This window comes from Oncorhynchus masou, chromosome 25 (genome assembly GCF_036934945.1).
Source record: "Oncorhynchus masou masou isolate Uvic2021 chromosome 25, UVic_Omas_1.1, whole genome shotgun sequence".
NCBI lineage: Eukaryota > Metazoa > Chordata > Actinopteri > Salmoniformes > Salmonidae > Oncorhynchus > Oncorhynchus masou.
This window is the reverse complement of record NC_088236.1, coordinates 26,510,695-26,535,057: the sequence shown is the minus strand read 5'-3', so window position 1 is coordinate 26,535,057 and position 24,363 is coordinate 26,510,695. Positions and strand designations below refer to the sequence as shown.

General features: G+C 43.5%; 1 protein-coding gene across 2 annotated transcripts; it reads right to left on the bottom strand.

The window, feature by feature from the left end:
- Positions 1-8,184: 8,184 nt before the first annotated feature.
- Positions 8,185-21,312, bottom strand: LOC135513994 (SET-binding protein-like). 2 transcript variants are annotated; one of them, XM_064937080.1, is made up of 4 exons: positions 20,627-21,312; positions 11,357-11,920; positions 10,869-10,970; positions 8,185-8,775 (listed from the first exon to the last, which is right to left on the bottom strand). In XM_064937080.1, the coding sequence occupies exons 2-4, from the start codon at positions 11,756-11,758 to the stop codon at positions 8,701-8,703; spliced, it is 579 nt and encodes a 192-aa protein (XP_064793152.1). In that variant the 5' UTR covers positions 11,759-11,920; positions 20,627-21,312; the 3' UTR covers positions 8,185-8,700. The 2 variants fall into 2 exon arrangements, with proteins under 2 accessions (XP_064793152.1, XP_064793154.1); XM_064937082.1 differs by lacking the exon at positions 10,869-10,970.
- Between the last annotated feature and the right edge of the window lie 3,051 nt (positions 21,313-24,363).

Sequence of the window (24,363 nt, the reverse complement as noted above, 5' to 3'; positions counted from 1 at the left end):
TATGGAAATCAGCAAAACATAGATTTGTCTGTCAAACTGCCAGATGGTGAAGAGTGATTCATCACTCCAGAGAATACATTTCCAGAGTCTAATAGCAGCAAGCTTTACACCACTAGAGCCAATGCTTGGTGATCTTAGGCTTGTGTTCGGCTGCTCGGCCATTGAAACCCATTTCATGAAGCTCCCAACAAACATTTATTGTGCTGACGTTGCTTCCAGTGGCAGTCTGTAACTTGGTTGTGAGTGTTGCAACCGACGACAGACGATTTTACACGATACGTGCTTCAGCACTCAGTGGTCTTATTCTGTGAGCCCATGTGGCCTACCACTTTGTGGCTGAGCCGTAGTTGCTCTAGTCATTTCCACATCCCAGTAACAGCACTTACAGTTGACCAGGGCAGCTCTAGCAGGGCAGAAATTTGACAAAATGACATGTTGGAAAGGTGGCATCCTATGACGATGCCACTTTGAAAGTTACTGAGCTCTTCATTAAGGTCATTCTACTGCCAATGTTTTCCTATGGAGATTGCATGGCTGTGTGCTTGATCTGTCAGCAACGGGTAAAGCTGAAATAAGCGAATCAACTCATTTGAAGGGGTGTCCACATAAAAGAGAAATACTTTTGTATATATAATGTATGTGTGGGAATACTTTGGAACAGATTTCCAACATTAAAATCACTTGGAGCTGATTTGCTGGTGTCAAACATCAAAGCATTTACTGTTGAAGTCAGAAGTTTACATACACCTTAGCCAAATACATTTAAACTCCGTTTTTCCCAATTCTTGACATTTAATCCTAGTAGAAATTCCCTGTCTTGGGTCAGTTAGGATCGCCACTTTATTTTAAGAATGTGAACTGTCAGAATAATAGTAGAGAATGATTTACTTAAGCTTTTTTTCTTTCATCATATTCCCTGTCGGTCAGAAGTTTACATACACTCAATTAGTATTTGGTAGCATTGCCTTTAAATTGTTTAACTTGGGTCAAACGTTTAGGGTAGCCTTCCACAAGCTTCCCACAATAAGTTGGGTGAATTTTGGCCCATTCCTCCTGACAGAGCTGCTGTAAATGAGTCAGGTTTGTAGGACTCCTTGCTTGCTCACGCTTTTTCAGTTCTGCCCACAAATTTCCTATGGGATTGGAGGTCAGGGCTTTGTGATGGCCACTCCAATACCTTGACTTTGTTGTCCTTAAGCCATTTTGCCACAACTTTGGAAGTATGCTTGGGGTCATTGTCTATTTGGAAGACCAATTTGCGACCAGTCTTTAACTTCCTGACTGATGTCTTGAGATGTTGCTTCAATATAGCCACATACTTTTCCTTCTCATGATGCCATCTATTTTGTGAAGTGCACCAGTCCCTCCTGCAGCAAAGCACCCCCACAACATGATGCTGCCACCCCCGTGCTTCACGGGTGGGATGGTGTACTGCAGCTTGCAAGCCTCCCCCTTTATCCTCTAAACATAACGATGGTCATTATGGGCAAACAGTTCTATTCTTGTTTCATCAGACCAGAGGACATTTCTTTAAAAAGTACGATCCGTGTCCCCATGTACAGTTGCAAACCGTAGTCTAGCTTTTTTATGACGGATTTGGAGTAATGGCTTCTTCTTTGCTGAGCGGCCTTTCAGGTTATGTTGATATAGGACTAGTTTTACTGTGGATATAGATACTTTTGTACCCGTTTCCTCCAGCATCTTCACAAGGTCCTTTGCTGTTGTTCTGGGATTGATTTGCACTTTTCACACAAAAGTACGTTCATATCTAGGAGACAGAACGCGTCTCCTTACTGAGCGGTATGACGGCTGCGTGGTCCCATGGTGTTTATACTTGCGTACTATTGTTTGTACAGATGAACGTGGTATCTTCAGGCGTTTGGAAATTACTCCCAAGGATGAACTAGACTTGTGGAGGTCTACAATTTCTTTCTGAGGTCTTGGCTGATTTCTTTTGATTTTTACATGATGTCAAGCAAAGAGGCACTGAGTTTGAAGGTAGGCCTTGAAATACATCCACAGGTACACCTCCAATTGACTCAAATTATGTCAATTAGACTATCAGAAGCTTCGAACGCCATGACATCATTTTCTGGAATTTTCCAAGCTGTTTAAAGGCACAGTCAACTTAGTATATGTAAACTTCTGACCCACTGGAATTGTGATACAGTGAATTATAAGTGAAATAATCTGACTGTAAACATTTGTTGGAAAAATTACTTGTGTCATGCACAAAGTAGATGTCCTAACCGACTTGCCAAAACTATAGTTTGTTAACAAGAAATTTGTGGAGTGGTTGAAAAACAAGTTAATGACTCCAACCTAAGTGTATGTAAACTACCGACTTCAAATGAATATTTTATTTGGTCAGAAAACTTGGGGGGACAAATAAAACGACCGCCTACAGTTGGGGAACCCTGGTCTACAGGCTAGAACACATGAATAGACCGGCCAGTACACCAGTCACCCTCAGAATTGACAGGTTTGCTAAACGTGGGTGTGACCAATAAAATATGATTTAATTTGATAAAAGAAATACTGAAAAACACTGCCCAGGGTACAGCCAACAGCTCATTTACATGTCTTAAGTAACACAGCTTTTATGAACTCATCAAGTCCCTCAGGTCATCAACCGCCACCCATTTCTGGGATAAATTCACACATCAAAAGGCACACCACACACACACCACACACAGTGCTCAGGGGACCACCAAGCATAGAGGCTGCCGAGGTGAGATAAGTGTTTATGTCCAAAGCCAGGACACACTTAGACACTCAAAATACACACACACACACACACACACGCGGGGAGAGAGAGAGAGACACACACACAGAGAGAGAGAGAGAGACACACACACACACACGGGGAGAGAGAGAGAGACACACACGGGGAGAGAGAGAGAGAGAGAGCGAGAGAGAGAGAGACACACACGGGGAGAGAGAGAGAGAGAGAGCGAGAGAGAGAGAGAGAAAGAGAGACACAAGGGGAGAGAGAGACACACACACACACACACACACGGGGAGAGAGAGAGAGACACACACACACACACAAGGGGAGAGAGAGAGACACACACACACACAAGGGGAGAGAGAGAGAGACACACACACACACACACACACACAAAGACAGACTGGACTGCTTTAACAGCTTCTCCTTATCTCTGTTCACAGATAGTGAGATGGATTAACAGCTAAATCTGGCACACACACTCTGACCACAATCCCGGCTATGTGTGTGTGTGTTGGACTGCTAACTGAATGTGTCAGGGAGAGTGATGCAGGGGTTGACCCAAGGTTCATTATACCAGAACACACACATTCATCTTCCACTACTAACACACACACCATTTACTGATTTGTGTGACAGAACACACACCACATCACTTACTGTGCATCTGATAATAATTCTCGCTCTCCTACCCCCTACCCTCCCCCTCATACACACCTCCCGCCCTGAAGGGGCCTCTTAACCAGGTTCTCCATATGCCCGTCTCCCCCCACTCTCTATGGCTCACGTTCTGGCCTCTCCTCTACTCTCTGTCACCATCTGCCACTTCACAACGGAAAGATGAAAGAGAGAGAGACAGGGAAAGATATAAATACAGAGAGAGGTGGTTGGAGAGATAGAGACAGAGAGAGAGAGAAAGAAAAGAAAGAGAGGGAGGGAGGGAGAAAGAAAGAGAGGGCAGCCACAGACTGCCTCTCTTACACACACACACACACACACACACACACACACACACTTCCAGTCTATATTACAATGATAGCTAATAGCTGAATGGAGGGATAGAGGAGAAAGGAGAAAAGGAAAAAGAGAGAGAAGGGAAGGGGGGAAATAGTGGGATAGACTAGAGGTAAGGAGAGAGAGAGAGAGAGGGGGGAGAAGATGACAACAACCCATTGCAACCCAGTCAGTGAGCATGCTCACTCCGTTCCCTGACACCACGGCAGCAACTGCCAATTTAAGCAGAGAGACAGACAGGATGAGAGGGAGATCGCTCTGGATCAGAGGGTCAAAGTGCAAGTTTGCTCAAAACACACACACACACTGCAAACACTACACTCCCCTAGGGACCTGAACAGACATTACACAGAGCACTACAGTGACACCAAAGGTGGCTGTGTGAGAGAGGAGGAGGGTTAGAGAGACAGCAGAGGCCACGTGCTGATTTCATTAGAGGAGAGAGAGAGAGAGGTCTGTGACCACAAATGGAGAGCAGAGGCCAGCTGTCAGTGGTTGATGTCAGCTCTATTCAAAATCAAATATTATTGTTTACATACACATATTTAGCAGATGTTATTGCTGGTGTAGTGAAATGCTTGTTTTCCAAGCTCCAACAGTGCAGTAAAATCTAACAATTCACAACAATACACACAAATCTAAAAGTAAAATATTCCAATTAAGAAATATATAAATATTAGGACAAGCAATGTCAGTGTGGAATTTACTAAACTACAGTAGAATATAATACGGTATATACATATAAGATGAGTAAAGCAGTATGTAATCATTATTAAAGTGACTAGTGTTCCATTATTTAAAGTAGCCAGTGATTCCATGTCTATGTACATAGGGCAGCAGCCTCTGAGGTGCAGGGTTGAGTAACCGGGTGGTAGCCGGCTAGTGATGGGTATTTAACAGTCCGATGGCCTTGAGACTGAAAAACAGCTTCTGTCTCTCGGTCCCTGCTTTGATGCACCTGTACTAACCTCGCCTTCTGGATGATAGCGGGGTAAACAGGACGTGGCTCGGGTGATTGATGTCCTTGATGATCGTTTTGGCCTTCCTGTGACATCGGGTGCTGTAGGTGTCCTGGAGGGCAGGCAGTGTGCCCTCAGTGATGCGTTGGGCAGACCGCACCATGCTCTGGAGAGCCCTGCGGTTGCGGGGGGTGCAGTTGCTGTACCAGGCAGTGATACAGCTCGATGGGATGCTCTCAATTGTGCATCTGTAAAAGTTTGTGAGGGTCTTACAGGCCAGGCCAAATTTCTTCAGTTGAGGCGCTGTTGCAACTTCTCCAACACACTGCCTGTGTGGGTGGACCATTTCAGATAGTCAGTGATATGTACGCCGAGGAACTTGAAGCTTTCCAACTTCTCCACTGCGGTCCCGTCGATGTGGATAGGGGGGTGCACCCTCTGCTTTTTCCTGAAGTCCACGATCAGCTCCTTTGTTTTGTTGACGTTGAGGGACAGGTTATTTTCCTGGCACCACTCTGCCAGAGCCCTCACCTCCTCCCTGTAGGCTGTCTCGTCATCGTTGGTAATCGGGTCTACTATGGTTGTGTCGTCTGCAAACTTGATGATTGAGTTGGAGGCGTGTGTGGCCATGTAGTCATGGGTGAACAGGGAGTACAGAAGAGGGCTGAGTACCCATCCTTGTGGGGCCCCTGTGTTGAGGATCAGCCTGTGTGTGTGTGTCCCTGAATGACCTGTTTCAATTACATATAAACTTTGACCCTATGTATTGTAGCCAAGGAAGCAAAGGAGCTACAGAGAGAGAGCTGAGAGAGAGGGAGATATACCAATGACCTAAGATCCATTCACTTCTGTACTAGTACACACACACACACACTCAATACTGCGCACATAATGAGATGCTTGGGTACAAGATGGCTGCTCTCCAGGGAAAAGAGAGAGTCAGCGAGGTGCTGGGTGTATGAAAGGAACAAACACACACACACACGCACACAGCAAGCTGCATAGTGTATAAGAAGAGCTGAGCACACACGCAAGTCAACACAGGTTAATGACTCTAGAAGAGACTGCCACACACACACAAAAATGTATTTATACACACACTGTCAGAAAACCCATTAAGTGGTGTTGTAGGGGGTGGAGTGATGACATCTCATTTAAACAGCAATACTGGTCTTTCTATCAATCACTCCTCAAACTTTCGCTCTATGGAAATGTGTTAAGACATGGACAGTCAACCCAGAATATATCTATCTATATACACCCACAATAAGACTCAATCATGGACACTCTTACTGACAGTTGTGGCTGCTTTGCATGATGTATTGTTGTCTCTACCGTCTTGCCCTTCGTGCTGTTGTCTGTGCCCAATAATGTTTGTACCATGTTTTGTGCTGTTACCATGTTGTTGTCATGTTGTGTTGCTACCATGCTGTGTTGTCATGTGTTGATGCCTTAGACAACACTACATAAAGAGAGACCTATCTTGTCATGATGTGTGTTTTGTCCTATATTTTTAATTCCAGCCCCTGTCCCCACAGGAGGCCGTCATTGTAAATAAGAATTTGTTCTTAACAGACTTGCCTAGTTAAATAATAAATAAAATAACGATAGCTATGCAATCGGAACATAACCATCAACATAAACTTACCTTCTCAGTTGCTATAGGCAACAGCAGACGAGAGCCAAATTCATCACACAAGAAAACCCACAGTCAATCCAACACAGCTAACGTGTAAAGGACATTTATAGTACAACTATTCAACAACATATTTTAAACTATCGGAATCTGATCAGATCAATAGGGATGGGATCTCTCCTTACAAGCACAATTTGATAAGCATCCAGATACATGGGCTCCGATACGATGCAGGAATGAGACTTTTAGTTCGAAACGATTCAATTAGTGGAACGAACCGATGTGATTAGGTTGAATTCGATACAATATGTTTTTCATAACTGAGTCAAATTTCAGGTCTGCTGAGCACAAACTTGAACGTTGTGAAAATTCTGTGTACCTTCAGGTGTGCGTTTACTGTGAACACTGAGTCTGTACCCGCTAAGTTAAAACTAACAGTAGTCAAATCGGCTACCGCGGCTATTTGATCAAAATGTAGACCTACTAGTGGCCTACCATCAAAAACAATGGAGAAAATGCATCCCATAATATTTTAACATGGAAATAGCTGTTCTATCATTCAGCCTACAGTAGCAGCCAATGTGTTGTTCAATGTAGGCTACATTCCATGAGACTTTAGAAAACATATGCAGGGCTTGACATGACTGTTTATCCACCTGTCCTTCAGACAAGGAGGTGGCTGAAAAGGTTGTTGTGTTGTTCCATGCAAGAAACTACTTCACAAAATAGAATGCATCATTATTACCATACCATTATTACAGATAATCAGACAAATTACATTACCCTCTGCCTATTGACTACTTAGCTTATTCAAGCCGGTCTCAAAAGACAAAAAAAAAAGTTCTTTATCTGACTCACTTTTCAAAGATGTCTAGAAATGTAGTAAGCAATCACTCCCCCATTGCTGACAACAAATTATCTATAACAGGGCTAATAACTCTCTAACTAGTAAAGGATATGAACAAATGTACACGTCACTACATGTTGCTCTCGCTTTGATCTTAAAACAAGCGCATCTACTCACGACCGCTCATGCTGTAAAAACAATCCAGTTCAAAGTGAATGGCACAGACCTCATATATGGCAATGATCTATTTGCATATAGGCCTACTGCAGCTCTGATTGGTTATGACGCACCGGTCTGTGTAGCGTACGGGGCTCAGTCGTGTCTGTCAATGCAATAGAATCCTACCTCAAAGCGTTCTGCCTACAACAAAATCTATTGCATACTTCATTTTGCATACTAAGTCTTGCATAGCTCGTTTAGTTTCGGTATGTGATATGGAAAGTGGCTAATATTGCAGTGAGTCGATCACATTTCCCACAGTAAAGGGAAACGTAACTAATGGGGAAAACTCTAAAAAATGTAAGTGAAGTTCATATTGCTGATATTTCTTCTGTGTGACAGTCACGCAGCTTAGAGGGAACATTTGTATAGCAGATTAAAATGTTTTGAGCTAGTAATATTTCAATATTTATATTTAGAAACTAGCTATGACATACATAGCCAATTAATATAACAGCTTTGGATTTCACCGGTCTCAAAAGCGAATGGTTTGTAGCGTTTGGAAAATGACAGAGGACTGAGCTCTTCTCCTGTTCCAATCAGTGTGGCTCGCAAAAACGATCGCTGTCCTTTTTATGAAATTACACATTTAACCTGTTCATGTAAAAATGACCGAGTGCACTGACTGTTTGAACCTGGCAATCGAAAAGCCCCAATCAGCAGTTAGATGTGCAATCAGCAAGATGTAAGTTGTGTCCACTCCGGTAGCCTACAGAGCTAAAACACTATTTTCGACAGTGCTTTTGGTAACAATGACCCATAAAAATGACATTGGTCGTCCCTATATTAGTAAACCTTTTGTTTATTATTGTATTTTTTTTGTGAAGGTTCAGATCAGACAGACAATAATGTTCAAAATGTACATATGCAAAGAAATGAAAAAAAAATGTAATAAGCATTATTTTTCCCATCTCATCTCCCCTCTACCTCCCCCTTCTTAGTAGGTGCAACCCATTCCTATTCCCCCTCCCTCCTTTGGCTCATGTTGTGGATATATCTATGCACAAAACAAAACATCATGGATAACTCATCTTGTGTTTGTATAATTGTTTGTGGGAACAAGGCACACACAGATAGAATCAGCCTGCATACATCAATATTCAATACAGATATTCAAAATACAATTAATGAATTCAAACATAATTGCATTATAATATCTCATAATAAGCTTTTGAACTTTTTGACTACTCTATTAAATGCATCTAATGTTGTTTCCTTGGCACTGTTGACACGAGCGTTGGAGAGCTCTAGTGAAAGGATATCAAGGAAATGTTGTAGACATTGAGTTATGGTGAGCTTATGTGGTGGATTCCATCTGGTCACCAACATTCTTTTTGCAGCGGTCAGTCCAGACAACCAAGTTTCTGGGGAACTGTGAGAGTCAGTGAAGTGAAGAGTCATCGTTCAACAACAGTATATTTGGAAGATAAGAAACTTTTTTCTAATCTGTATTCTGTTGGTCTTTAAGATCTATATTTCATACAGTAACAGTTCCCATTTATTTAAAGAGCTTCTAGTAGTTTTTTTATATACAGTGACTTCGGAAACTATTCAGACCCTTTGACTTTTCCCACATTTTGTTAAGTGTCACAACTCCCGTCGAAGTTGGGAACGATGACTCGTCACCGGCCAAAACAAAACGATGACTCGTCACCGGCCTACTAGCTGCCACCGATCCCTTTTTCATTTCGGTTAGTTTTGTCTCGTGTTACACCTGTTCCTAGTTTGTGTGTGCTTGATTTGCTTCCCTATTTAAGCGTATGGAACCCGCCCCTTTGTTGTGCGGGATTATTTTGATGTTCACGTTGTATCGCTGGTGTTGTTAGTGCTCTGGACCTTGTTACCCGTTGGTTTGGGTTGGTCAGTGTTTGCGCCCTGCGTGTCGGGCATTTCATTTTGGTGCCGTATTAAAGTGCACTTTTTCCCTGGACCGCTCTGCTCTCTGCTCTCGATTCCTCGCTACACACCTAGCCAGCCGCGACATTACATTACAGCCTTATTATAAAATGTATTAAAATTGTTTTTTTCTCCCTCATCAATCTACACACAATACTCCATAATGACAAAGCAAAAACAGGTTTTTAGAAATGTTGGCAAATTTATACAAAATAAAAAAAACAGAACTATTACATTTACATAAGTATTCAGATCCTTTATTCAGTACTTCGTTGAAGCACCTTTGGCAGCGATTACTGCCTCGAGTCTTCTTGGGTATGACACTACAAGCTTGGCACTCCTGTATTTGGGAAGTTTCTCCCATTCAACTCTGCAGATCCTCCCAAGCTCTGTCAGGTTAGATAGGTCTCTCCAGAGATGTTCGACCATGTTCAAGTCCGGGCTCTGGCTGGGCCATTCAAGGACATTTAGAGATTTTTCCCGAAGCCACTCATTAGTTGTATGCTTAGGGTCGTTGTCCCGTTGGAAGGTGTACGTTGGCCCCAGTCTGAGGTCCTATGCGCTCTGGAGAAGGTTTTCATCAAGGACCTCTCTGTACTTTGCTCTGCTTATCTTTCTCTCAATCTTGACTAGTCTCCCAGTCCCTGCCACTGAAAAACATCCCCACAGCATCTTGCTTCTCATGGTTTGAGTCCTTAGGTGCCTTTTGGCAAACTCCAAGTGGGCTGTCACGTGCCATTTACTGAGGAGTGTTTCTGTCTGGCTACTCTACCATAAAGGCCTGATTGGTGGAGTGCTGCAGAAATGGTTGTCTTTCTGGAAGATTATTCCATCTCCATAGAGGAACTCTGGAGCTCTGTCAGAGTGACCATCGGGTTCTTGGTCACCTTCCTGACCAAGGCTCTCCTCCTCTGATTGCTCAGTTTGGCCAGGCAGCCAGCTCTAGGAAGAGTCTTGGTGTTCTTGGCGACCTTCAATGCTGCAGAAATGTTCTGGTACCCTTCCCCTCGACACAATCCTGTCTCAGAGCCCTACAGATAATTCCTTCCACCTCATGGCTTGGTTTTTAATTTGACATGCACTGGCAACTGTGGGATCTTATATAGACAGGTGTGAGCCTTTCCAAATCATGTCCAATCAATTGAATTTGCCACTCCAATCAAGTTGTAGAAACAGCTCAAGGATGATCAATGGAAACAGGATGCACTTGAGCTCAATTTCAAATCTCATAGCAAAGAGTCTGAATACTTCTGTAAATAAGGTATTGTTTTATATTTTTATGAATTTGCAAAATCAAAAAAAAACTGTTTTTATTTGTCATTATGGGGTATTGTGTATAGATTGCTGAGGAAAATATTTTATTTCATCCATTTTAAAATAAGGCTGTAACGTAACAAAATGTGGAAAAGGTCAAGAGGTCTACTTGTGTTCTGACTACCTAACAACTCAGTAAGTGGATGGAGTGGGAGTGATTTAATATTGCCAAAGCTATTTTACAAAAATCTGAATGCTGAAGTTGCCGCGCAGATGTAGCCTACGTATATTAGAACAGGGATAGGGTAGCCCTACCTCTCGTTGGCGCGAGCAGCTGTGTCTCCCGCACGGTGCACAGTTATTATCTGATTTGTAGATCAATGTTATACACAGTTGTATGCATAAACGTTTGATATCCTGAAGGAGAGGATGCATCAACTCAGTCACAACAGATGAGGTATTTTCAGAATAAAGCAGAAAAAAAATAAGATTAAAAAACATCTGTGAATTTGAGATTAGCAACGTTTGAGTCTGTTTCTTTACCGATGCACGCTTCATTTGGATTGGTCTGGATTCCCTTGGACCGATGCACTTGTATCTTAAACATTTGAACATCTTAAACACTTAAACATTTGATGCGTATCCGTGAATTGTTACATCCCTACTGATCATCTCTTTGGGCAACACAACCAAACAATCAGCTCTAAACTGCTGACTAACATTTCAAAATGCTTCAGCATAATTTAAAGCTACATTAGCAACAGTGTATTTATACCAGTAACGTATCTAAAAGGCATCCTTACCCTCTTCCTAGGGGGTCCCTTGTCCTGCGCTGCACGGCCCCCTAGCCGGCCCCCTCGGCCCTCCCCTGAGGGGGGCCTGATGGTCATCCGGATCTCCGGGGGACAGATGTAGTTCTCCAGACTCTTGGGGGGCTTCTTGGTGCGTTTGGTGGTTTGGATCTTCAGCTTCAGACTCCCCTCCTGAAAGCTGGCTTCTTTAATGGAGAACTCCTGCTCCTCTAGCCCCTCCCCTTCTCCATGGGACCCCCAGCGCTCACCCATCATATCCCCAATGACCTCATCACCCCGCAACGCAGGACCCAGACCCGCCCTTTCCGGTTCTTTTTCTTCAGGCTCAGCCCTTCCACCTCCTAATTCCGCCTCCTTAGGTCGGGCTGAGCTAACCAGATCCCTCGACTCCATCCACACTCCCGCCAGAACCAGTGAGGATCCAGAGAGCGGCGGCAGCTAGCCAATAGGTTTGCAGAGAGTGGCTGTCCGTCAGAGTGGGTTGCCTTAGGAACGTTAGCTACTGCTTCAGGATTGGTTCTCCCACAGGAACACATGTAATCCAACAAGGCCAAACTACAGAGAGAGGAGAGAGAGAGAAATTACTATCAAAACTTTGAAACATACCATTTGTAGTGGCAGTAAGGATTTGAGTCCAAATCGTGTACACGTCCGCACAGCAGTGTTCTAGAAAATTGAACTGTTGGCTTTTTTTATACCTTTGGAATTCTCTGTGCCGCTCAAGCAACTTCTCCAAATGTCAACACATTCAAATGAATACAGGACGCGCACGCAGATCTGCGTTGGTTTGGAATTTTGGGGAGGCGAGCGGTCGGCTGTGCATCCCCCGCTGTGCATCCCAGCATCCCCCACTGTGCATCCCCCGCTGTGCATCCCCCGCTGTGCATCCCCCGCTGTGCATCCCCCGCTGTGCATAGCTATGTCACAATGGGCCGCCGGACTATCACGGCTCTGCGTTTGTGGACTCTGAATTACGCTTTAGTGTCTCAGAGTTGGTGCATGAGCAGGCAGAGAGCTGTGCAGGCATGCCATACACACTCATTTACATTTTACACTGTGTAAACAACATTTCACACACACACACACACGTTCTCTCTTTCTCCCCACCCTCTCTTTCTCTCTCTCTCTCAATGTAAAATGAAGACATTCCTCTCCAGCTCTCTAAAGGGAGGGTGAAGCCTGAGGACACAAGAACAAAAGCTGCAGATTGAGATGAAAAAGCTGACGGCTCTTTTTTCTTTTCTCCTTCAGCAGAGGGAGGGAATTGTGTAGACTGAGAGGGAGAGGGGGAGGGTACATTATTTTTCCAGATGTGGTTTACGAGCTGATCTCGAAAAAAACTGAGTCGGACCTGTTTCACACACACATACTCACGCATCCATAGAGACACTGCGGCACTCGAGGATCAGAGTTGTCCACCTATAATGCCATTTCTGCTCTCTAGGGAAGAGGGTGTGTTTGTCTCAGACTCAGCACAAACACACACAAAGCCCTGTCACTCAGTGAGCCAGTCAGACTACCACCAGTATTACATCCATCTCTCAGTAGACATGTCTAATCCAACTGAGAGATGTGTATGTACAAAGCCTAAACACACACACACACGTCCAAACTCACTTTTCTTCCATGAACAAATACACACAAAAACAGCGACCAAACCAAACAGTACACTTCACACTCCAGCTCCTGTGAGTCCCATCCCTCACACCGACATGAGCCACGTTTAACAAACATTGTATTGTTTCAAAGGATATGTTCTGTGTACATTAAGTCTTTATTTGACCTTACAAGTAATCTATGGGTCAGGAGAAACTGTAATCCACGATTTGAATTTATTGAAATAAACCTCATCTGCACATTTCATACTGAGAGTTTATGTACTTAGGGTTTGGGTTAGCGTGTGCTTCAGGCTCCTGTATGTGTGTGTGTGTGTGTGTGTGTGTGTGTGTGTGTGTGTGTGTGTGTGTGTGTGTGTGTTAGCCCCTGGATCAGCCTCCCGTCCTGTACAGCTGATCTCCTGTTGTCATGTTAGCCAACAGACCTTGGAGGTCTTAAATGCTCTGCTCACAGTGGGTTTGGATAACCAGCATAATACACTATAGTTTCAGACTATCAGAGTATGACTGTACACACACACACAGCTCTGGCAGTATGTCCCTGTTTGGTTCTCTCTGTCGGGTCTCCCTAATGCCAGGACTGTGACTCGGCCCAATGGCATCTTTTAAACCCCCCTGTATGTGTGTGCGTGTGTGTGCAGTGACTGGGCCCTAAGGCATGTGTTAAAGCCACCCCAAATGTGTCTGTGGTCATGGACCAGGACTCTCCCTTGGAACAATGAGAGGAAAACAAGGACAGCTGCCAAATCCAACCACATAGCAACAAATCCAGTGACCAACCAGATCCTCTGAGGAGGACACAACAGCAGTCTCTACACTGCTCTGTCTACACTAAATGGACACTAAATGGTATCATTTACAAGACCTTAAGAAGACATTTACAACTGAGGCAAAACCATATCAAACAGCTAGATGATTCCACATCTCCAGCTCCATGTCCATGTAGCTTTGAATAGACTTAGGAAAAAGTATTGTTTTTTTTACACTTGAAGTTCATTAATACACAACTAATAAGACCTATGGAATAGAGTACAGTTTTACCAACCCTGCTATTACTTACTTCTGTTCAGGCTCAGTGTCTAGTCTGGAGCATGAAGTCACAAGGTCTGCTGGGCGGCTACTGAGTAGCAACCTAGCGATTCCAAAAGCCCTGGTCTGCCCTGTCAATTACGATCGCCAGAACAGAGCTGTTTTAGAGCTGTTGGGCTCTAAAATTAGTTTATTGTTATCAAGTTCGATCCCCACAGTGAATTATTTTAAAGTTTGTTACAAATCGAGATATTTAATTAAATAGTGATAGTGATCCTTTGACTGCTACATTTGTTGTCACACAGGACCACGTGCTGGCAGACCAATCACGGGCCGGCAGGCTACAAGGAGGCTTCGGTTGACTCTCTCAGGCAGGATGAAAATGACTACATCAACCATGATCCTTTGCTAGTTACAGCCACTTTCACCGTGATCCTTACAAAATTTTGTTGGTGCAATTCAACCACATTGAGCAATATGGTGCGCTTCAAATTCAAATAGTTACAGCTTCATGCGCCATCGGGAGGTTTCCATAGGAATACGTGGATGACGTCAGCGCTATCACTATGTACTGGTCTATGCTTTAATGTCTATGCTTCTGTTACTGGAAATGGGGCTGTGTTTATGTTAGGATGACCCTTACTGAGCCTCTCTCGCTCTGAGCCTCAGACTCGCACACAGACACACACCTCTCTGTATGCCGTGTAGACAGCAGGGTGATTGTGAGAGGCCAGACTGGCTGCATAAATAGCTTTATTATGTTCCTAACGCTGCCAGCTCTACCCACAGTTTCCCTCTAACCAGCATAAGGCCTTTCCTTCACTGTGTGTGTGTGTTGTCACTATAACTGAAATACGTTCTGCGCTGGACTATACAGTTTCAGAAAATGGACCGTCTTTGGCAGTAATAGGATAGAATTTAGACTATTAAAATCTTTCATTTTCACCAACTACTACTCCCAACATGTACTTGAAGAGCACTTTGATGAAAGCTATGATCCTCTTCCTTGTGCATATGGGTATAAGATAGAGAGAAAGAGAGAGAGAGGCCCGGCCGAAACACAACCTTTTAAGGCTGCAAACCCAGCAGCCTTAGGCAGACTCAGAAATAGCTCCCACAAGCACGTACGTGCACACACACACACACACACACACACACACACACACACAGAGAGTATGATGGCTCTTGTAGAAGATTTGGTGTCTTTTGGTGTAGGAGTGTTGCAGAGACTCATACATCTGATGCCAGCTACTCTCTCTCTCGCCCTCCTCCCAACTGTCTCTTTAACAGAGATAGGTGGATGAGGATAAAAGGATGGAACTGCCCGTAGAGACTGATCTGTAGAGACTGAGCTGTATAAACCAGTGGCTCCCTAACAGTTGGCTGCTGCTATGAGACTGTATCCTGGCTACAAACCTTGATTCTGTTAACTAGTTGAACCATGTTTTAAGAGGATGTGATCTGTCCCCCATAACACACACAAAGAGAGACTGAGCTGGTTAAAACATTCTTAGACATCATGTGAGAGTAAGATAACACAGGTCTTAGTGGCTGTGGTTGCATAATGCCCCTGATAAAGTCACACACCCAGCATTAATCTAATAGACGAAAGCAGTTCCTGATGTTTTAGCAGTCAGTTCCTGCTGAGACCCCCAACCCTGTGTGTGTATGTGTGTGTTTTTGCATGCATGCGACATGGCTTACTCTGCGATCCCTGATCACAGAACAGACAGGTCCTCAACATTCACATTGCCATTGAGGCTCTGCATTAGTCTGCTGTATGAGTATGGCTGGTAGGACAGTAGATGAATGTTAAACCACTTCAAATGCAGCAAGAGACAAAATGTCTGTAAGTGAAAACACCTAACCCTCTACCATACCCCCTCTCTCCCTTCCCTCTACCTCACCTCCCTCATCTCTACCTCACCCTACTCTCCTTCTCTCTCCCTTCTGCCTGCCTCCTCCCTCTCTGCCAGAAGGTGTTCTGTACTGATACGCAGCTCAGAGTCCGCCAACAGTTAGATTTGTCCCTGGATCTCTTTCCTCTCTTCCCCCTCTCTCTCTTCCTCCCCTCCCCCATCTTACTGCCTCCCTCCCTCCATCTCTATCCTCTCTCTACCCCCCCCCCTTTCTATCCTCTCTCTACCCACCCCTCCCCCATCTTGCTGCCTCCCTCCCTCCCCCTCTCTACCCCCCTCCCCCATCTTGCTGCCTCCCTCCCTCCCTCCCTCTCTATCCTCTCTCTAACCCCCCCCTCTCCCCCCCCCTCCCCCATCTTGCTGCCTCCCTCCCTCCCTCTCTATCCTCTCTCTACCCCCCCCTCCCCCATCTTGCTGCCTCCCTCCCTCCCTATCCTCTCTCTCTCCAGCCTTGGCTGGGGTCCAGTGTTACCCAGAGGAGAGGGAACACAGGGGACATCTGGCCACACTCCTCTCCTCTGTTTCACATCACTTCAGATGGAGAAGAAACAGCAGAGAAAGCCATTGTAGCCGATTAGGTCTCACTTTACAGTAAGTGTCCTTAATACCTATGCACTGGCAGGTACAGTCGATGGGTCTCACTTTACAGTAAGTGTCCTTAATACCTATGCACTGGCAGGTACAGTCAATGGGTCTCACTTTACAGTAAGTGTCCTTAATACCTATGCACTGGCAGGTACAGTCAATGGGTCTCACTTTACAGTAAGTGTCCTTAATACCTATGCACTGGCAGGTACAGTCGATGGGTCTCACTTTACAGTAAGTGTCCTTAATACCTATGCACTGGCAGGTACAGTCGATGGGTCTCACTTTACAGTAAGTGTCCTTAATACCTATGCACTGGCAGGTACAGTCGATGGGTCTCACTTTACAGTAAGTGTCCTTAATACCTATGCACTGGCAGGTACAGTCGATGGGTCTGCTTTTGGCTCAGGTCTCAAACCAGAATTACTATCACAGCTGAAAAAAACCTTAACAATTATCACATTTGAGAGAGAGAGTACCCATGAACTCTTAAAGGGTGCCCTGTCACAGGTCTAGGTTCCCCTATGATTCCAACACTGGCCCTAACAGTTAGCCTGCCTACATCATGGGCTTTGAATTTGCTCCAGGAATCCAAACTGATTTCAAATGGTGAGAGCCTCTGTTAGTACACTACTGTAGTCCACCATCCAGTATGTTTCCAGTTGCCATGACAACAAGAAGCCCCACACCACACATATCAGATACAGCGCCTTCAAAAAGTATTCACACCCCTCGATTTTCCACATTTTGTTGTGTTACAGCCTGAATTTTTAATTGATCAAACTTAGATTTTGTCACTGGCCTACACACAATACCCCACAATGTCAAAGAGGAATCATGTCTATCTAAAATTTTACAAATTAATATAAACTGAAAAGCTGAAATGTCTTGAGTCAATAAGTATTTAACCTAGGGATACACCGATACATTTTTTGCCCGATACCGATATCCAATATTTTTCCTTGCCAAAAAAAAAACAATACCGATACCCATAACCAATATAAAAATGTTAGCGGCCTTTTAAGCATTCTAGTACAGCTAAAAAAGTTTGAAACACACACACACACACACACACACCAAAAAGTTGTTTTGTTGGCATTTACGTACACTACCGTTCAAAAGTTTGGGGTAACTTAGAAATGTCCTAGTTTTTGAAAGAAAAGCACATTTTTTGTCCATTAAAATAACATCAAATTGATCAGAAATACAGTGGGGCAAAAAAGTATTTAGTCAGCCACCAATTGTGCAAGTTCTCCCACTTAAAAAGATGAGAGGCCTGTAATTTTCATCATAGGTACACTTCAACTATGACAGACAAAATTAGGGGGGAAAAAAAATCCAGAAAATCACATTGTAGGATTTTTTATTTATTTATTTGCAAATTATGGTGGAAAATAAGTATTTGGTCACCTACAAACAAGCAAGATTTCTGGCTCTCACAGACCTGTAACTTCTTCTTTAAGAGGCTCCTCTGTCCTCCACTAGTTACCTGTATTAATGGCACCTGTTTGTTATCAGTATAAAAAACACCTGTCCACAACCTCAAACAGTCACACTCCAAACCACTATGGCCAAGACCAAAGAGCTGTCAAAGGACACCAGAAACAAAATTGTAGACCTAGACCAGGCTGGGAAGACTGAATCTGCAATAGGTAAGCAGCTTGGTTTGAAGAAATCAACTGTGGGAGCAATTATTAGGAAATGGAAGACATAAAAGACCACTGATAATCTCCCTCGATCTGGGGCTCCAAGCAAGATCTCACCCCGTGGGGACAAAATGATCACAAGAACGGTGAGCAAAAATCCCAGGACCACACAGGGGGACCTAGTGAATGACCTGCAGAGAGATGGAGACCAAAGTAACAAAGCCTACCATCAGTAACACACTACGCTGCCAGGGACTCAAATCCTGCAGTGCCAGACGTGTCCTCCTGCTTAAGCCAGTACATGTCCAGGCCCGTCTGAAGTTTGCTAGAGAGCATCACCCCAAAACATCACTGCTCTAGAGGAGATCTGCATGGAGGAATGGGCCAAAATACCAGCAACAGTGTGTGAAAAATAAATAAACTTGAGCAGAATAAAAATATTCCAAAACATGCACCCTGTTTGCGACAAGGCACAAAAGTAGGATATAAAAGAAGCTAAATGGCGCTAAGCACAAGCAAAATCCTAGAGGAAAACCTAGTTTCAGTGTGCTTTCCACCAGACACTGGGAGATGAATTCACCTTTCAGCAGGACAATAACCTAAAACACAAGGCCAAATCTACACTACAGTTGCTTACCAAGAAGACAGTGAATGTTCCTGAGATGCCGAGTTACAGTTTTGACTTAAATCGAATTGAAAATCCATGGCAAGACCTGAAAATGATTGTCTTGCAAAGACCAACAACCAAATAATAATGGGCAAATGTTGCACAATCCAGGTGTTTAAAGCTCTTTGAGACTTACCCAGAAAGACTCACCTCTAATCGCTGCCAAAGGTGTTCCTACAAAGTATTGACTAGGGTTGTGAATATTTATGTAAATTAGACATTTCTGTATTACATTTTTAATAAATAAGCAAAAAAATAATAATTGAAAAACATGTTTTCACTTTGTCATTATGAGGTATTGTGTGTGAGAGAAATCTACTAAATCAATTTTGAACTCAGGCTCTAACACAAAAAATGTGGAATACATCAATGGGTAGGAATACTTTCAGAAGAAACTGCATATAATTACAGCCTACACATACACTGGTTCAAATCTGCCTGCTCTAATTCCCCTAATGGGTCACACTTTAAATTAGCCTACTACCAGAGCATACAAGTTAACACTGTATTATATAAAACACACAGTGAAATAGTCCAGGGGCAAGAGGTTGATGGGTTTAGCCTGTAACTGGTTTCTTGAAGTAAGCTCAAAGCATTCCTGCCCTGACCCTGACACTAAAGTGGAGTGCTCTATTTGACAGTCCTCTTTCAGCTGCTATGGTAACAGTGTACAATACCTTTGGGTACTCTGAAAAACTCCAGTTAGTAACTACCTAGCTGGTACCAAATGGTAAAAAGTGGTGCTTGTTTCAGTGAATCGCAAAGACACTGGAAAGTAATTTGCTATGAAATTACTGCTTTGCGCTTATATCTAGCCAATTAAAGAGTGGACTGTTACTCCATCCTGAGATTAGATCATGGCCATTTGTGACAGACTGGTTATGCAGTAATCTGCTTGCTTTGGCTTTCTCTCACATACCAGCAGGGTCTCACACACCCTAGGGGAGGGTGGAAGTGTCCTTATAGGCTACAACATCGTGGGACCTTCTCTGAAGGTTTAGACCTCTTGGTGTAATGGGTTGTTTTATATACTCTCAGAGTATGACAGAAATATGACATATTTACAGTGATTTCATCAATCTACAGTTGCCTTTAGGATGTGTGTATAACCCTTCACACCACCACCCACACTGGGACCATGAATAGTCTTACACTACAACTCCTAGAACATCTCAGAGGTCTGGACTCTTTTAATGGCACAGGACACAATGCACTTGGCAAATGGTTACTGGTTCAAGACCTGGCCTAGACCAGTGGTCAGAGGGTTATATCTATGCCTTCCACCTGCTCCACAACACACACACACACACACAGTAGTACCATAGTTACAACCAGTCACCAATCCATGCCCCTCTCCTTGGTGCTGTTGACCAACCAAGATTGTGATATGCAGCTGCTAAAACAATCCAGTCGGCAATGAAGGAAACATATTTGCTAAAAATGTGCTTGTAGGCTATGATCCAAGTGTAAGTACTAGTAGGCTACTCTACCTAATCGTGGTAACAGCTATTGCTAGACAGAGATTCCTCCAATGCTTTTCTGGAAGTGTGTAATCCTGTATGGGAGAACATCCACCTACTAGGCTACAGAGAAACATTGTAGCAGGTAGTTTATTAACATTATACAGTCAAAACAAGCTACAAATTAAAAGTTTATTTGGATGTGTCCACTTTTTTAAACTACAGTCAACCGCAAATAAATATAAATAGGCCTTTACATATAATCATGTTCAATTCACATTTAGACTGCAAGAATTCAAGGTGGTAAGAAATTATAGTGAACTAGGCTAGCCTACTTACCCATGTCCAATGTTTTCGAACACACGAGTCTGTCGTGTAAATATGTTATCAAGATCATTTAAAATCCATGTAGTCACATGTACAGAACCTGCCGTATGCACTGACAGCGTCCTGGATAGCTGTCAAATGGTGCAATAATATTTTTTATAGAAAAACCCGAGGAAAATGGCGTCAACACAACAGTGCGCTGAGAACAGCCCCCCCTCCCCCCAAAAAATAATTATAGCCGATCTAATAATCAAATGAACATGTTCACAAAAATAGAAGATTTCCGTTTTCTGTGAAATATAGCGCGTAATGCTAATAGGCTAAACATTGCATGCGGGTAAACTACGCACATTCACAGGTCCACTGCAGAGATCCCCTCGCCGTATCAGTGGCTGGTCAGTCGGCCAGCAGCATAGTGCTGCTTCCCTCTCAAATCCGTGACTCGGGGAGAGGATCGGAGCAAACCGTTTTACTGCAGTGAAAATAAACTAGCAGATTGTATCCGAGTAGCCTCCAAACCCACATCCAACGGTATCGTCACTGGAGAGATCGTGGTTACATGCGTAAAAATGATAGACGTGTTGTTGAGCGGAAGACTGGTGTTTTCGATCGTTTCCCCTCCCCGGTTGGCGGTGGGTCGAAATTAGGGGGTGTTCTATTCGCTCGCTCTAGATCAGTGTGTGTTGCGACCCGTTGCCGTGACTGATAATGATCTCAGAGAGACAGGACTATAGATGCAGCTCGCGCTCTGATAGAAGAGCGCAGTGTCGCCTCCACCCGGTAGCGGGTGGTAGTCTAGCCTAGGCTACTACAGAAACACAGGACATATCCCTCCCAGTTCGTTTTAACCAGTTTCATAACAGGACAGGAGATCACTGGTCAGTTCCAGGGGAGTTTCCTTTATTCACAAACCAACCTTCACTATCTAATGCATGTGATGTCCTACCATGTCAGATGTGTATACATGTTATGTCAATTGGTGTCACACACTGTATAGGCTACACAGTTATTTTAATGAGCCAGTCATATCATTATTCTGATGGCATCCTCCTCTTTCAGAATTGGGGCAACATCAAACTGGATTTATTTGATCATGCATAAACACTGCATTGTGTGTCTGTGTTATGTTTAATGCATAAACAACAGTATGTGCATCCTGTGCTTCTAGGAGGACAATATATTGACTGAGAAAACATGAATAATGACGCAGACAGAAAGGAGGTTAGCTGCATCCACTGCAGAATAACTGGACAATGCGTTTGCATATTGGTGTGTGTTTTTGCTGCCATGATAGCATCCCAACCAGTGCTGATATTTCCATAAACATGCATTTATGCTGCATTAATTATTATTGCTGTTTCTCTTTTGTGGCAGTTTTAAGCTATAGGGACAGTTACTCACTCTTATGTTCTAACATCTTGACATAGTGAGATGCAGTAAAGTGGGATGTGTACAGTTATTCAATGCAAAACACATCCTGCAAGTTGGCTTTGACCTATGGAAAACATCCTCTAACATTAATATGCAAATGACAAATGACCTTTTCCTCCCTCACTCAGTGTCACTATATCTCAAACTAAATGTGTAAATCTCACCCTTGTCTGACAGACTGACTGTTTGTGTTTGTGTTTGTGCATTCACTCCCTCTATAAATGTTTTATTGGCAGCATTGTCATAACGATGCTAAAGCAGAACTGTTTATGGTCCAGCACCAGCTAATTTCTCTGGTTATGGGTGTGGGGCCAGTATTATAGCACTGGTGTGTGTGTGTGTAAGGATACAGACAGGCCTCTGAGAATAAGAGGTCAAACAGCTGCTCCCCAGACAACCAATCAATGCACATTGTATGATTCTTACATACACACAGCAGAACACACACACACACACACACAGAGTAGTTTTTGGATGTGTTACCATGGATACCAGATACCGGCATATCTAAGGGGAGCCGTTTCCAGCTTAAACTGTACATACTGAATTACTATTGGCTAGGTAGAGAGAGAAGATTGAGGCTTTTTCATTCATTTGCGTATATTTACATCTAAGTGGTGCATAGTCATGTTTGTTTCAAGTGTTACCATTGTATTTCCTAAACATGATATACTTTTACATAGCTTGAATGTGTGTTTTATTTATTATTGTGAACCAGTTGGACTATAGATTTTTGTTTGGGTGGCAGGAAGCCTTGTGGTTAGAGCATTGGACCAGTAACCGAAAGGTTGTTAGATTGAATCACCGAGCTGACAAGGAAAAAACCTGTTGTTCTGTCCCTGAACAAGGCAGTTAACCCACTGTTCCTAGGCTGTCATTGTAAATAAGAATTTGTTTTTCATTGCCTTGCCTAGTTAAATAAAGGTAAACAATTTTTTATGTAAAGATGTATCTACAGTACTTGTCGTTGTCAGACTGACTAGTGAGAGGCGCTGAAATTCTGCTTCCTCACTCACTACTCAAACTGACACTGAGGATAAATCACTTCACAGACACACACACACACACACACACACACACTATGGACTCCACAAATGATTGATTAACTGAGCCAAGGACTGCATGTGTGTGTCTGTGTGTGTGTGCGCGCGCGTGCATCTCCCTCCCCTGTCTCTCCATTCTCTAGAGTATAACATGGAAGTAAATGTCTGTATCCTCAGGCCAGATCGGTAGGAGATGAAAGTGAATCTTATTCTAAACCACTTTACCAAACGCTTCAGCTTTTATGTGGAAACAGCAAACGTTCCTCTGTGGTTGCAGAGAGAGAGAGAGAGAGAGAGAGAGGGAGAGGGAAAGAGAAAGAGAGGAAGAGAGAAAGAGAGGAAGGGGGGGAGAGTAAGGATCAAGGTACCATCTGATTTCACCAAGCCCATTTCATATTTCCCATTCATTCATTTGGGATTGAGCTATTGCTTCATGTGGTTTATAGGACATGGATTCATCTCGACATTAGAAGACTTTAATGAGCTGGCCACCTTATGCAACTGTTTCAGATTTGTGTTCAATAAATACAAAGATACAATGGCATACTAGAAACCGTTAGAGCTAATTGTATCTCTTACTGGCAGTGTTTCAGGGGCTGTGTCAGTATATGTATGCATGCGTTTGTGTGTTCTGGGGCTGGAGTGCGAAGCAACACGTTTATTTATCAAAGTGACAGGAAGTAGGTGTTGTTCTGAGAGGATGTTCTGAGACCACATCCTGCTGCATGCTGAGAGAACAACTTGTGCCGGGACGCCACAGTCTACCTTAACTGTACAGAGGTGGCAAAAGGGTGTATGTGTGTGTATAATGTGGTCAGAGCATTCGGCCAAGAACTTAGCACCTGCAGATTTACCATGTTCTTCACACCACCACTCATAGCAGTAGACTCTCTACTTCAAAGAATAGCAGAAACATAACACCTTTGGTCAAAAACCTCAACATCTTTAGAAGATATAACTCAGGTGTCTGGGGTGATTTATTCCACCTGTTGCTCTGGGGCAGCAGGTAGCCTAGTGGTTAGAGTGTTGGGCCAGAAACTGAAAGGTTGCTAGATCAAATCCCTGAGCAAACAAGGTAAAAATCTGTCGTTCTGCTCCTCAACAAGGCAGTTAATCCACTGTTCTTAGGCTGTCATTGTAAATAAGCATTTGTTCTTAATTTTCAGTTTGTTATATCTGGAGTACTTCTCCTGTCTTATCCGGTGTCCTGTGTGAATGTAAGTATGCTCTCTCTAATTCTCTTTCTTTCTCTCTCTCGGAGGACCTGAGCCCTAG

What these genes read in the sequence shown, in the direction of transcription:
- LOC135513994 (XM_064937080.1), bottom strand. Translation starts at nt 11,758, where the DNA reads ATGGAGTCGAGGGATCTGGTTAGCTCAGCCCGACCTAAGGAGGCGGAA. An exon ending in AGGGACCCCCTAGGAAGAGG is followed by an intron (nt 10,971 to 11,356) that starts GTAAGGATGCCT and finishes CCTCTCCTTCAG; the next exon opens with GATATCAAACGTTTATGCAT. An exon ending in GCTGCTCGCGCCAACGAGAG is followed by an intron (nt 8,776 to 10,868) that starts GTAGGGCTACCC and finishes TGACTCTCACAG; the next exon opens with TTCCCCAGAAACTTGGTTGT.